This window comes from Malaclemys terrapin, chromosome 2 (assembly GCF_027887155.1).
Source record: "Malaclemys terrapin pileata isolate rMalTer1 chromosome 2, rMalTer1.hap1, whole genome shotgun sequence".
NCBI classification, from domain to species: domain Eukaryota; kingdom Metazoa; phylum Chordata; order Testudines; family Emydidae; genus Malaclemys; species Malaclemys terrapin.
The window spans coordinates 67,224,650-67,237,543 of record NC_071506.1 but is presented as its reverse complement, the minus strand read 5'-3'; the positions used below and the strand labels follow the sequence as shown (position 1 = coordinate 67,237,543).

At 41.6% G+C, this 12,894-nt stretch overlaps 1 protein-coding gene across 1 annotated transcript in view; it reads left to right on the top strand.

Moving 5' to 3' along the window:
- Nucleotides 1–12,894, top strand: part of TGS1 (trimethylguanosine synthase 1) — a 39,436-nt gene that overhangs the window by 11,728 nt on the left and 14,814 nt on the right. The window contains exons 7-12 of the mRNA XM_054018439.1: nt 372–546; nt 3,167–3,512; nt 4,822–5,001; nt 6,053–6,196; nt 8,261–8,479; nt 9,438–9,514. Of these exons, the coding sequence (XP_053874414.1) occupies nt 372–546; nt 3,167–3,512; nt 4,822–5,001; nt 6,053–6,196; nt 8,261–8,479; nt 9,438–9,514 (1,141 nt within the window). The remainder of the gene's footprint in view (nt 1–371; nt 547–3,166; nt 3,513–4,821; nt 5,002–6,052; nt 6,197–8,260; nt 8,480–9,437; nt 9,515–12,894) is intronic.

The window sequence follows — 12,894 nt, the reverse complement described above, 5'->3', positions numbered from 1 at the left end:
ATTATATTAGGACAAAGCCACTGTCCTGTTAATGCAGATGTTGACAGTGTTTTATTTCATCATGAAAACAGTTTCCATTGGCTCATGGCATGGTCTACAAACTTGCGGAGGAGGATGTTTTAGTTTGGCTCCATCCAGTATGGAGTCCATTTTACTTGTAAGATAAGGTGTCATTAACACACATTGTGTAATATGCAAATATTTTAATTTTATGGGGAGAGCTGGATAGTTAAATTTGTATTTAGGCTGAAAAGTGTAATTTTAAGATAATGTTTGGCCTGTTAACCCTGACAGTCTCTCTCTAACATTTCATAACAGTTGAATCCCACATATTTAAACTTCTGTTCTTAATCAATAATTTTTGATTGCAGATATGGGGGAATTTCAAACTTTAGCTGCAGAAAGGTCCAGTATTTGGAGAAAAATGCAAAGCTCAAATCCCAGTTCTTGGACATGCGCAAACCAGTCAAGAGCAAAAACAAACACATCTTCTTCACAGAAGAGTCAGAAATGTTGTCTTGCCAAAAAAGTACAACTTTGAGTAAGGTATAAGTATTTCTTATAAGTTTATTTATTAGCACTGGTATAGCAAAGCACCCTAACCACAGTACCATAGATGTATCCGTGTTTGTTCTGATAACTATTATTGAACTGTGAAAACGGGAATGTTTAGGTCAGTAAAGATCAAATGAATGCACATTATTAAGCATCAACCTGGGTCTCTTTATTGCTTACACATCTTTCTTTAGTAAAAAGCACTCTAGTCAGGAAGCATATCAAAACAGTGAAAGACTCTTCATGAGTTGTTTTGAAGAATGTCATCTTAACAGCCAACTTATATAAACAGCTTTCGTTACCTCTAGATTCCTCATTTGTTCAGTAATGTGTATATATGTTTCTAATTATAGACCAATGGTGGGTAACCTGTGGCCCGCGCCGGATGCAGACCATCAGGGTAATCTGATTGCGGGCCGCGAGATATTTTGCTGATGTTGACCATCCGCAGGCACCACCATCTCCAGCTCCCAGTGGCTGCGGTTCTATGTTCCCAGTCAGTGGGATCTGTGGGACGCGGTGCCTGCAGGCGAAGGGGCCACAGGGATGTGCTGGCTGCCGCTTCTCACAGCTCCCATTGGCTGGGAACAGAGAACCGTGGCCACTGGGAACTGTGGGGGGCGGTGCCTGCGGTGTCAGCAAAATGTCTCGCGGCCTGCAATCAGATTACCCTGATGGGCTGCGTGCGTTGCCCACCACTGTTATAGATCGTTGAATTACCTGCATTTTGAAATACATGCATTTCAAAATGCAAACACATGCATTAATAGTGAGGAAAAAATATTTGTATGCTATAGTGAATTGTATACACCTGCATAACTTTTTATTGCACATAAAAATACCCCCCAAAAGCTTTATCCATTCTCCTGTCCATCACCAGGACATTTGCTATATCGTTGCTGTGATCACCCAAATCATTGGTTTAGGTTTCAGCCTGACTCAACAGAAGCTACTAGATTGTTCACTATTATAGACTGTAGCAATTGATTTTTAGTCATCACTTTTTCTCCCTTGTTATATTATTTTGATAACTTCAGTATTCTTGTTGGGTTTGTTTACCTGTACCTACTTTAATGTAATCTCAATCTTAACAGATTTTTTGCGTAGGAATTAGTAACATATTTAGAGAAACTTGTTATACAAGTGATTTTTCTAGTTAACAGCCTCCTTTTTAAGATCTGTTATCTCACATTCTTCTAGGGCTCATGGGATTTCCAACTCTCCTATTGCAAAATTTATTTTCCACACTGGTGGGTAGTGGTGTGTTGGACCTTAAACTTGTCACTAAACTCACTGATCTAAGACTGAGTATTGCCCACCCTGCACCTGAGGCCAGTGTAATTCTGGGGAAAATTCCACTTTGGGGGGATTAAGAAAGAAATATGTGGCTATTTGAAAATAACGGTATACTTCCTACGGTTTACATGAGGAGGTCTGTCTCCTGCTGATGTAAGCCCAGTCTTGCAAAGACAATAGCGGTAATGTTAAGGTTAACCATATGTGGAGATCTTTGAAGGATCAGGGCTCCAACTGTTAACATTAGATAAGGCGTTCTGGTAGTTTTTCTCCAGGGCATTTCACATTGAAGATTTCGCTCTCTCTCTCTCTCTCTCTCTCTCTCTCTCTTCTAAAGAGAGAATAAACTTATTTTGATGGAATTTCCTACTACACACAGCCTTCCTTAGGTACAATTCAGCGGAAGAGGCAGCTAACGTGGAGCTAATTTACATGCACTTTGCAGCCTTCTTTAAATGCAGTTCACAGGATGAGACAGTTAACTAAAAAGCTGTAAATCTGGCCTACATATGCCAGAAAGTTTTTCATATTATTCTTTGTTTTCATCTCTAATGAATTCTGTGAAATTGGATTATTGTACTACTTATATGAATTAATTGCATGGATTTTGTCTCCTGCATACACACAGAATGCGTATCTAAAGTTGTAAAGGAAAATTTGTGTTGTTATTTAGTATTTGGAGAATTAGTCTGATCATATATTGATTCATTGGCCCAAAGAAGCAGTTTGCACATTCACTTTTAACTGTGCAAGCTTAAGATTTTCAACAGTTTTTTTTAGGGTATATAATACGTTAATATGAACTATTGCTATATCAGTGGAAGAGAGTTTTAAACTAGTGGTTCTCAACCGGGGTACACATACCCTTGGGGATACGCAGAGGTCTTCTAGGGGGTACATCAACTCATTTACCTAGTTTTACAACAGGCTACATAAAAAGCACTAGCGAAGTCAGTACAAACTAAAATTTCATATAGACAATGAATGACTTGTTTATACTTCTCTGTATACTATACGCAGAAGTGCAAGTACAATATTTATATTCCAGTTGATTTATTTTATAATTATATGGTAAAAATAAGAAAAACTAAGCAATTTTTCATTAATAGTGTGCTGTGACACTTTTGTATTTTCATGTCAGATTTTTGTAAGCAAGTAGCTTTTAAATGAGGTGAAACTTGGGGGTACACAAGACAAATCAGACTTCTGAAAGGGTTACAGTAGTCTGGAAAGGTTGAGAGCCACTGGTTTAAACTACCTTGTTTCATCGTGATGATGGTGCAATCTAATTATTTGTGATACTTGACAATTCCAGGTAGAGAAGTTCCTAAAACAGGTTAGTGAACCTGTGGAGGAGACTATATCCCAGGAATCCTTTGCTCAGGATAAGATGCTGGGCTCCTCTACAAGCAGTGACTCAGAGGAACAGGAAAGTTCACAAAGTAATAATCTCAATGTGAAAAAGCATGACCCGCTATCTTCCAGCATTGTTAGTTATGAACTTGGAACAAATAACCTTGAAGAAAAGGAGAAGGAAGACGCAACAGCAAGTGGCTCTATCTCTCAGAGCTCAGGAAGACAGGAATGTCATTCTGGGCGACAGCTAGTTGCTCTGGATATTCCAGATTATCTTCAGGTAGAAACAGAAAGTGTGAGTCAAGGTACGTACAGTTTTTAATAACTGGAGGCAAATTGGTTATAAACTTTATCCTGTAAGGTTTCTTTACCAGTCTATTTGTCATTTTATATTTACTTTAAGAATATAGTAAGTTTCATTAAGTTTTCAGTCAAAAACTTGCAAACTGAGATTTGGTTTGTGCAATGCCAGTGCAGGTGAAGGTGGCTTTGGCATTTCTCTGAATAAATTCTGACCTTGCCACTGTTTTTAATAATGATTCTTTGGGGCTTGTAATGAACAACAGTTTGACAATCTTCTTTACTCCCAGTGAACTCCCTCATTGCTGCATTGTTTCAGTAGTGAGGGAGAGTCTTTAGTAGGGATTGATTCAATCAAAACAAATGTCTGGATTGTCAGAGTTTGGGTTCTTGGATATGTTATTGCACTGAGCCTCAAGAAACATATAATGTGTCAATACTAACATTACTTTATTTTCTAGAAAAAAAAAATCCAGTATTTTATGAGCCTTTTTTTTTTATTATTTAACACTTACTATGCTCCAAAGGAATAGGATTACTGAGGATTCCATATACATTCCATTGTTCCTGTGGTTGCAGTTTTACTTATTTTAATATAAGATTAGTAGTACATAATTCTTCTGTGTAGATCAGCTTTGATTTCTGGTTTAAATACAAAGCATAATTCAGTTGCTTATACTTGGTCACTAAATTGCCCTCTGATTTGGATTACAGTTGTTAATTATGCAGTGTCAACTATATTGCCATCTGCTGAAAAGAATGGTAAATCTGCTGAGATTCACCCCTTTGCCAGTTAACTAGTCAGCTTAACAGCTAAGTCAGGGGCAATAAGTACAGGAACCAAGCAGCCAAGATAACTAGACTTGACATTGGTGAGCAGGAGGGTTTGACGCTGTGGCGGGGGTGCAGATCAGAGAAGCTTGTCGGGGTGGTGCTCCAACTGTAAATTCACCCCAAGTTCCTAATGCCACTCTGAGCTCTCATTCTCTTCCCTTTGACCTACCAATCCAAACCCACCGCAAGACACTTCATCAGTATTCCCCTTTCTGTCTTAATAATGGGTTTGTGGCCTAGCTATATCCGTACTGGAAATTTGGTATGGAACCACTGCAGCCTGCACAAACGTAACCATGAGTGTCTCTAGCTCAGGTTACCAACCTGCAGAATTCTGCAAATGACCGCATATGTAATCCAGCAGTGTGCTTAGATAGGGCATTATAATAGTTGCCATATATTTACTTACATGCTACAGGCCTCACCCTTGAAATGAGGGATTTCTGTTTTGATGCTAACTTTGTAATTTGGTGTTTTCAGTTGTAGCTGAACCAACTGAAAGAAGAAATACCCAAAAGAAAAAAAAGAAGAAAAAAAAGAATAGAACGACACCACCATCTTTTCCTGCTGAGATTGCCGCTGATCCTGAGCTGGCCAAATACTGGGCACAGCGTTACAGACTGTTTTCTCGGTTTGATGAGGGGATTAAATTAGATAGAGGTATGTTATTAGCTGGCGCGTGCAAACATTGCAGTGTAAAGGTATTTAAACCTGCACTTTCATCATCTGATAAGAAAAAACAAAGCAGAAGTGAATAATAATTTAATCATTGTGGCATGTATGAACAAATGTATAGTGATCTGGTGCAGATCAGCATAGCTCATTGATTTCAATAGAGCTATGTTGATCTCTGCTGAGGATCTGCCACATATGTCAGACCTGATCTTTTCTGAAAATTGAGCTGTCTGTAATTATACCATATTCTGTTTGATTAATTCGTGTCAGCAGTGGTCTTCAGAAATCAGATGGCAAAAGGTGTAATCTGTATATGGCCAAATAAACTTCCGATGTTGAAATATGCTGATTACATGTCATGTTTGCATATTAAATGTTCTAAATTTAGTCAGTTGCTAAAATACAGCTTTACATAGATCAGTATGGGTTCTCCAAGGAAAAAAGTCATAAATTTGCAGAAAGACTAGTGATTGTATAACAACTTCTTGTGATTTTTTTATCATCTTATTTCAAGCAGCCCCCATTTTCAAGCGGTCCCCATGTAAATATAAGGAGAAATATTAGGCATACAGAACTTCAGTTATAAAGACCCATGTTCTGTCTTCTCTACCATTTTATTTCAGCTCTGTTTTAATTTTAACATAAATTCTGGATCTGCTGTATATTTGTTTGTAACATAATGGTGTTGTTGTGACTTAAGTAGAAACCATTATCTTTTCATCACAGTATTGTAGGGCTTGATCCTACAAGGTGCTGAGCACTTTGGCTCAATCTAGCACTGAAGTATATGTTTAGCTGTAATTACATGAGTAGGCTGACTTTAGTGGGACTACTCCTGGACTTAAAGTAAACTGCTGTATCGAATTAGTATTCAGAACCTTACAGGGTCAATCCCATAATTCCCTAGTAAAATGCATGGTGCCAAAATTGCTGGGCTTAATTTAATGTTCAGCCTCTGTTTAGTTCTTTTGAATGATTGATTTTGGAAACAATTGACAAATTTTCTCTCCGTCCCTTCCCACACTGCCTCCATCAGAGGGTTGGTTTTCTGTTACACCTGAGAAGATTGCTAAGCATATTGCAAGCCGTGTCAGGCAGTCCTTCAACTGTGATATAGTAGTGGATGCGTTCTGTGGAGTTGGAGGAAATGCTATTCAGTTTGCCTTGGCATCAAAAAGAGGTAATCATCTATTTGTATACAGTGATTTCCCCACCCCATCCCCTGTTCTCTCTATCAGTAGTCTTGATACCGGATTTCTACATGTGTTTTACCTTATTCATTATGTTCTACTGCGATATATACTATTGATGAATTTTTTTACTCCAGCATAAGCATGTCAATCTTTTTGTTTATATATTTGAAAAAAACAGGACTGCTCTTGTGTTTCTGCCATGCATATTTTAATCAGTTTATTTTAGCCAAAGATGATCACTTGTTGCATTATTCAAAGTTATTTTATTTATCACGTTTTAGTAAAATAGCTAATTTGTATGATGTGTATATCCCAAGCCCAAGTAGACTCCCATAGCTCTGTAAGGATTGGGCTGGAATAATTTAATATAAAAATAAATAACACAGGGACTACAGTACTGATTAAAATTAAAATGAATAATACAAATTAATGAAGACACTCCATTTTTAATTTGAATGAAGCTGCTGCAATATTTTCAGTCTCCCACATCAGAGTGGTGCAGAATCTAAAGAATTTGCTGTGGAAGTTAGGTTCAGCTTGTGACAGACTTCCTGGGACAATGCCTGTGACAAACTAAGGGACATCATTGACTGGCTCTGAGAAAAGTGCCATCTAGTCTCCCCTCGCCAAAAAGAGAGAAAAAGAATTTGGGAGGAAATGCTCTTCACTCCAACAGTTTAAGAAAAACAGTGTATAAGAGATGTTCCCAAGAATAGTTTTTCTCAAGAAATCATTTATCAGGTTTAATAATCCCACAGTCCCCAAGAATCTTTTAGGTTTTTTTTTTTTTTTTTTCCATTCAGTTGATCTGATTCTGATGAGGCACAGAAAATTAAGCTAATCAGCAGTGTATGTCAGAAGAGCAGTTTACAGCTTCTTGTTTCCATGACAACTATGCAGTATGCAATTGTGTGCCACTTATAAGCACATTACATATGGTCTATAAAATACTGCCAATAATAGGAGCACATGCTGGTGCAGCTAAGCCAGTTCCTGCAAAGTAATGTTAATCTATAATAAGTGTATTTTTACATTGATAATTTATTGCTACTGCACTAATGGAGTGAAAGCAACTTCTTCAGTGAAAACATATAATACTCCACATTCTGCTCCATGGAATCTCTCACTAAACGTTCATGGGTGCAAAGCAGATTCATATTCTAGTGCTGAATATTTTCTGGGGAAGGCAGATTATGATGTGATCTATGCTAAATTTGGCAGTTCACATTCAGTTATTTCTGTAACTATTCTTTTCATCTAAACTTAGTTTTTTTCTTTATATTTTGTGACTGAGTTTTGTGTAAATGTTTATACTGTATCATAACAGCTCTCATGCTGTACCAGGTGCACATAGTTTCAGTTTACTTTTCAGAAGAGTTATTGATTAGTATCATCTCTTGCAGCCTGTCTTTCATTTATTCTTGGGGTGAGATCAGCTGCCAGCCAAGGAGTTTGAGCCATGTATCCTAGGGGGTTCTGCTGGTGTCAAGGAAAGGAAAGGAGTCTTTGCCCTCCCAGAATGCATTACCTACCAGGACTCCAGCCCAGTGTTGAGTTGGTAGATCAACATAGTAGCAGATGCACAGTTCCAAATACCCCAGCTCAGGAATGCACAGGGAGCCATTACAGAACTGTGCTTCACAGCATGCAGGGTATGTTCAACCACAGCCAGCTTTCCCAGATCTCACCTGCTTTCCCTCCTTCCTGCAGTGTGAAACTCTACTGTTTCTGCAGCATCTGGGAACCCCTGCTTTCCAGTGTTGGAGGGTAAGAATTTGCCCCTTTGAGGAAATACAGTCTGGTGTGCTTTAGCAACAAGATTGAGATAATTGGCTATTGGTATATGACAAAAAGTATACATATTTATAGAAGTCCCGACTGGGAACACAAAATTAGTGGGTTTATAAATGCGTTATGCACCTAAGAACTACAATATAGCACCTTAACCAAAAGAACATCTTGTTTTGGCAAACAATATGGACATCTGTCCAATGGCTTTGTCAGCTTGTGTTTCATAGTGTTAATTCTTTTTCCTTTCATCTTCTTTTCAGTGATTGCGATCGATATTGACCCTGTTAAGATCAGTCTTGCCCACAATAATGCAGAAGTGTATGGAGTATCTGATCAGATAGACTTCATATGTGGAGACTTCATGTTGCTGGCTTCTCATATAAAAGCAGATGTTGTGTTCCTCAGCCCTCCGTGGGGGGGTCCTGACTATGCCACGGCAGAAATCTTTGATGTTAGAACAATGATATCGCCTGATGGATATCCTTTCAAAGTCGTATGCTCACAGCAATAGCTCTCACACATTAAGAAGAGCTTTACTTCTTTTAGCTTCAGGAATATTCACTTCAGGAATAGAACAATGCATGATTCTTTGGTTCTATCTTGTTCTGTTGTTACTTTGGGCTCCTTTGAACTTGATTTGGAATTGCAGGTGCAAAATGCTTGAAAATCAGGCCTTAAATGTGTGAGGTTGGATACCCAAAAATTGAGGTGCTCAGAATTAGTGGACACACGAAACTTGGTCCTTAGTGATTTGCCCATGCAGAGAGTCGTGTTAGAGCTGGGGTTAATGCTCAGGAGCATCTACCTTCAAGATCGGTGTGCAGTGGATTTAGATCACGTGTCTCCAAAAATTATCAAAAAACAATTGTTGATATTGCTTTTGATTTTTCTTCTTTCAATTAAAAAAAACAAACTATGAAGTATATTTGTTTGAAAACATGATCTTGTTGCTTAGGATTTTTCATATGTTCCCTGCCTCTATTTTCTTTCTTGAGGCCATGATCTTATGTGACATGATCATCTTCACATTAATCAGTTGTGGTGTTGCAACCAGAGGGTTATGTGTGTGTGTGTGTAACTTTCAATCTTTTATATATGTGTGATTAATTAGAAGGATCAAGCCAGAATATGGGATAGAAAATAGCTAGCAAATGAAAAATGTGTGACAGTTTTAACAGGTACTATTTTCATTTTAAGAAACAATGTTAGTGAAACTCTTAAACATGAAACACTTCATAACATCTGGGCAAATTTATGGAATGTGAAGAGTTTATCCATTTTGGTAGTGCTAGGTCTGACATTTCAAAAGAGTATCTAATGTGTAGCACCAATAGACTAAGTAGAAGAATGTAATGTCTCTAATCACTAGATGGGGGATATTATAACCTAGCAAATGAACCCATGTCAAGCTTTTTTTTCCTTTACTGGCCTCTACATTTGAAATTTTCAAGCTGTCCCAGAAGATCACAAACAACATTGTGTATTTCCTGCCACGCAATGCTGACATTGACCAGGTAAGTTATCATTCACAAGTAGCTTTTCAGAAGCAACTTTTCTGATATAAATTTATCTTTTAACCTTATTCAAATGAATCAGTTGTTGTAGTAGAGGCCTGTAGTTAATAACTTCTACCTTTACAACATATCTTAACATATTGGGAAACTGGATAGTGAATAACTCATGTCAGTTTGTTTTTCCTTACTGCATTCTAGAACAACAGTACGTTACTCTCTCAATTTTGTGTGCCGCTCTCCTCCAAACTCCTATCCTTCTGGCAGGGTGTTAACTAATGCTTCTTCATATCAATCAAACCAGTTATAGCATGTGTCTTTAACCAGCGCTGGACTTGAGGAGAGTTGTTGAATAACAAAGCTCAGTGTTCAGATTTTCAGTACATAAAGAAAGCTGAAGAAAATCATTATACATCCTGGAATACCAACTTGAGTAGCATCTTAGGTAATGTACAAAGTAAACAATGTTTTTGGGCTCTAGAATATCAGTGTGCTGCTAGAAGCAGAGCTGACATTAGTTACCTATACAATTGCTTGTTCACATATAGGCAGCATGTAACCCAGATCAGACTAGATGATCACAATGATTCCTTCTGGCCTCGGAATCTGTGAATCATAAAAGAAGCCTTGGGCAGAATCAGGAATAGAATCCAACCCTCTTCTGTCTCACGCTACTGCCTTAACCTCAAGAGAACATCCATACTCTTCTTACAACTCTCTCTCATTTGCTGTCCATCCTGTGCACTGAATGAGGCATGCCTCTTGTAGAACAAACAGTTTTTAACTACATCCTCATATACTATTATGATGCATGGTGGCTGAACCATTTGAGCTGAAACTTTAAAATAAAATACACCTCTACCCCGATATAACGCGACCCGATATGACACAAATTCTGATATAACGTGGTAAAGCAGTGCTCCGGCGGGGCGGGGCTGCGCACTCCGGCGGATCAAAGCAAGTTCGATATAACGTGGTTTCACCTATAACGCGGTAAGATTTTTTGGCTCCCGAGGACAGCATTATATTGGGGTACAGGTGTATTCACCTTGAGACAAAGGGCAAGCATGGAAAACTTCTGGCTGAAAAATTAAGCTTTGGGCGAGTTTTACGAGCAGTTGAAAATGGAATCGTAGAGTGTTAGGCTCCCTCAACTATAGGCATCACTACCAGTTCTGCCTGTAATGTGAAAAGGTCTGTGGTAAGTGTGACCCGAGGTGCCTAGGGTAGCCCACACTGAAAATGCCACGGTCAGAGCAGGCTGCAAAAAGGAGAGTAGATTCTAACTGATGGTTAACACTGTAGTTAGATTCACCAATCAATCACAAACTGTGCTCCTGATCCCCCACACTGGTTATTAAGAAGCTGAAAAAAAGAAATCACACAGCCCCCTTTATTGCATTCCAGTCTGTGGCTCCCAGTCAGCAAATAGGTCCAGTAAAGTGAGAAGTTATTTAAAACTCTGTTCTAAACTGTATTTAAAACTGTATAAAATATTCTTCTGATCCCCAGAGGACCAGATATTATATTACCCGATCAATACTAGTTTAGATCTTACCCAGAATACCTCTCTGCCAGCCAATCCTTTAGTATCTAAAACGGGTCGGCAACCTTTCAGAAGTGGTGTGCCGAGTCTTCATTTATTCACGCTGATTTAAGGTTCGTGTGCCAGTAATACATTTTAACGTTTTTATTAGGTCTCTTTCTATAAGTCTGTAATATATAACTAAAGTATTGTTGTATGTAAAGTAAATAAGGTTTTTAAAATGTTTAAGAAGCTTCATTTAAAATTAAATTAAAGTGCAGAGCCCCCCAAACCAGTGGCCAGGACCTGGGCAGCGTGAGTGCCACTGAAAATCAGCTCGCATGCTGCCTTCGGCACACGTGCCATAGGTTGCCTACCCCTGATCTAAAACAAAGGTTTATTAGAAAAGAAAAGAACAAGAAGAGAATTGTTAAATGGTCAAAGCAATCAGAGAAGCAGGATTGAAGACAAAATGGAGGTGATACCAGGGCCGGTGCAAGGATATTTTGCGCCCTAGGCAAAACTTCCACCTTGCCCCCCCGCCCCCTTACACATCGATTCATTGAGGGACAAATCCCAACGAGCCTTTATAGACCCTAGGGGCCAGCCGTGCCCAGGGGCTGCTTCCCAGAGCAGGTTCCCCCCTCCCCAACCCCTGAACTCCCCTGGAGAGTGCACAGCGCCCCCACGAGCCCTCCCTACCCCACCCCGGTGGCCCCCTCCCCGAGTCCACTCACTGGCTTTGCTGGGTTTGGGCCGCTTTGGCAGCGAGGAGCCGCCTTCCGGAGAGCCAGAGCGTCCTGCTTGCGGGGGCGGTGAGCCCCAGCCATGGAGGAGCCGGCGAGGTGCAGGGGGGCAGCAGCCCTGCAAAGGCAGCGGTGCCGCTAGTGGGGAGCAGCCGCGCCCACCGCCCCTCCTGCCCAGGCTGCGGCCCGGCGCCCCCTCCCCGGGGGCTCCTGCAGGCTGCAGTGGATGCATGCGGGCACCAGCCCCCATGCGCCCCCCGGCACTTCCCTCACCGCGCTCGGGCTCTGCGGCTCCTGGGCATGTGAGCCACTACCTCTGGGGTGCAGGGGCCCGAAGCCTGCTCCAGGAGGGGCAGCGGCGGCTCACACGGCCAGGAGCCGCAGAACCCGAGTGTGGTGAGCATGCCCGGGCTGCGGCCTGGCTGCCCCCTACGCCCCCGAAGGCTCCTGCAGCAGATACATGCGGGCGACGGCCCCCGTGCGCCCCCAGGTCCCACCTCCCCGCGCTCGGGCTCTGCAGCTCCTGGGAGCAGGCTCAGGGCCCCTGCGGCGGCGGCTCGCATGCCCAGGAGCTGCAGAGCCCGAGAGCAGCAAGGGGAAAGCCGGGGGGTGCATGGGGGCCACCGCCCACATGCATCTGCTGCAGCCTGCAGGAGCCCCTGGGTGCGGGCACTGGGCCACAGCCTGGGCAGGAGGGGTGGGGGGTACAGCTGCTTCCCGCTAGCGGCGCCGACGCCTTTGCAGGGCTGCCCCCTCCCACTCCCCCGCGCCACGCTGGCTCCTCCATGGCTGGGGCTCGCTGCCCCCACAAGCCAACGCTCTGGCTCTCCGGTGCCTCCAAAACGCGGCTCCTCCCTGCCGAGCCAGGGCACCGCTTTTTGGCGCCCCCAAGCACTTGGCGCCCTAGGCGAACACCTAGTTCGCCTAGTGGTTGCACCGGCCCTGGGTGATGCAGCTCCCTTTTTGTAAAAGCCACATGGCAAAGGATATATCCTCTGTCCCAAACACAAGCTCACAGCACATGGGCATGGTAAAGCTCTTGGGAGTCCCCTGTGCACAAACATGTCCAAACATGTCCTGCTGACTCAAAGGCATAGCCCCTGGTTTCTCTC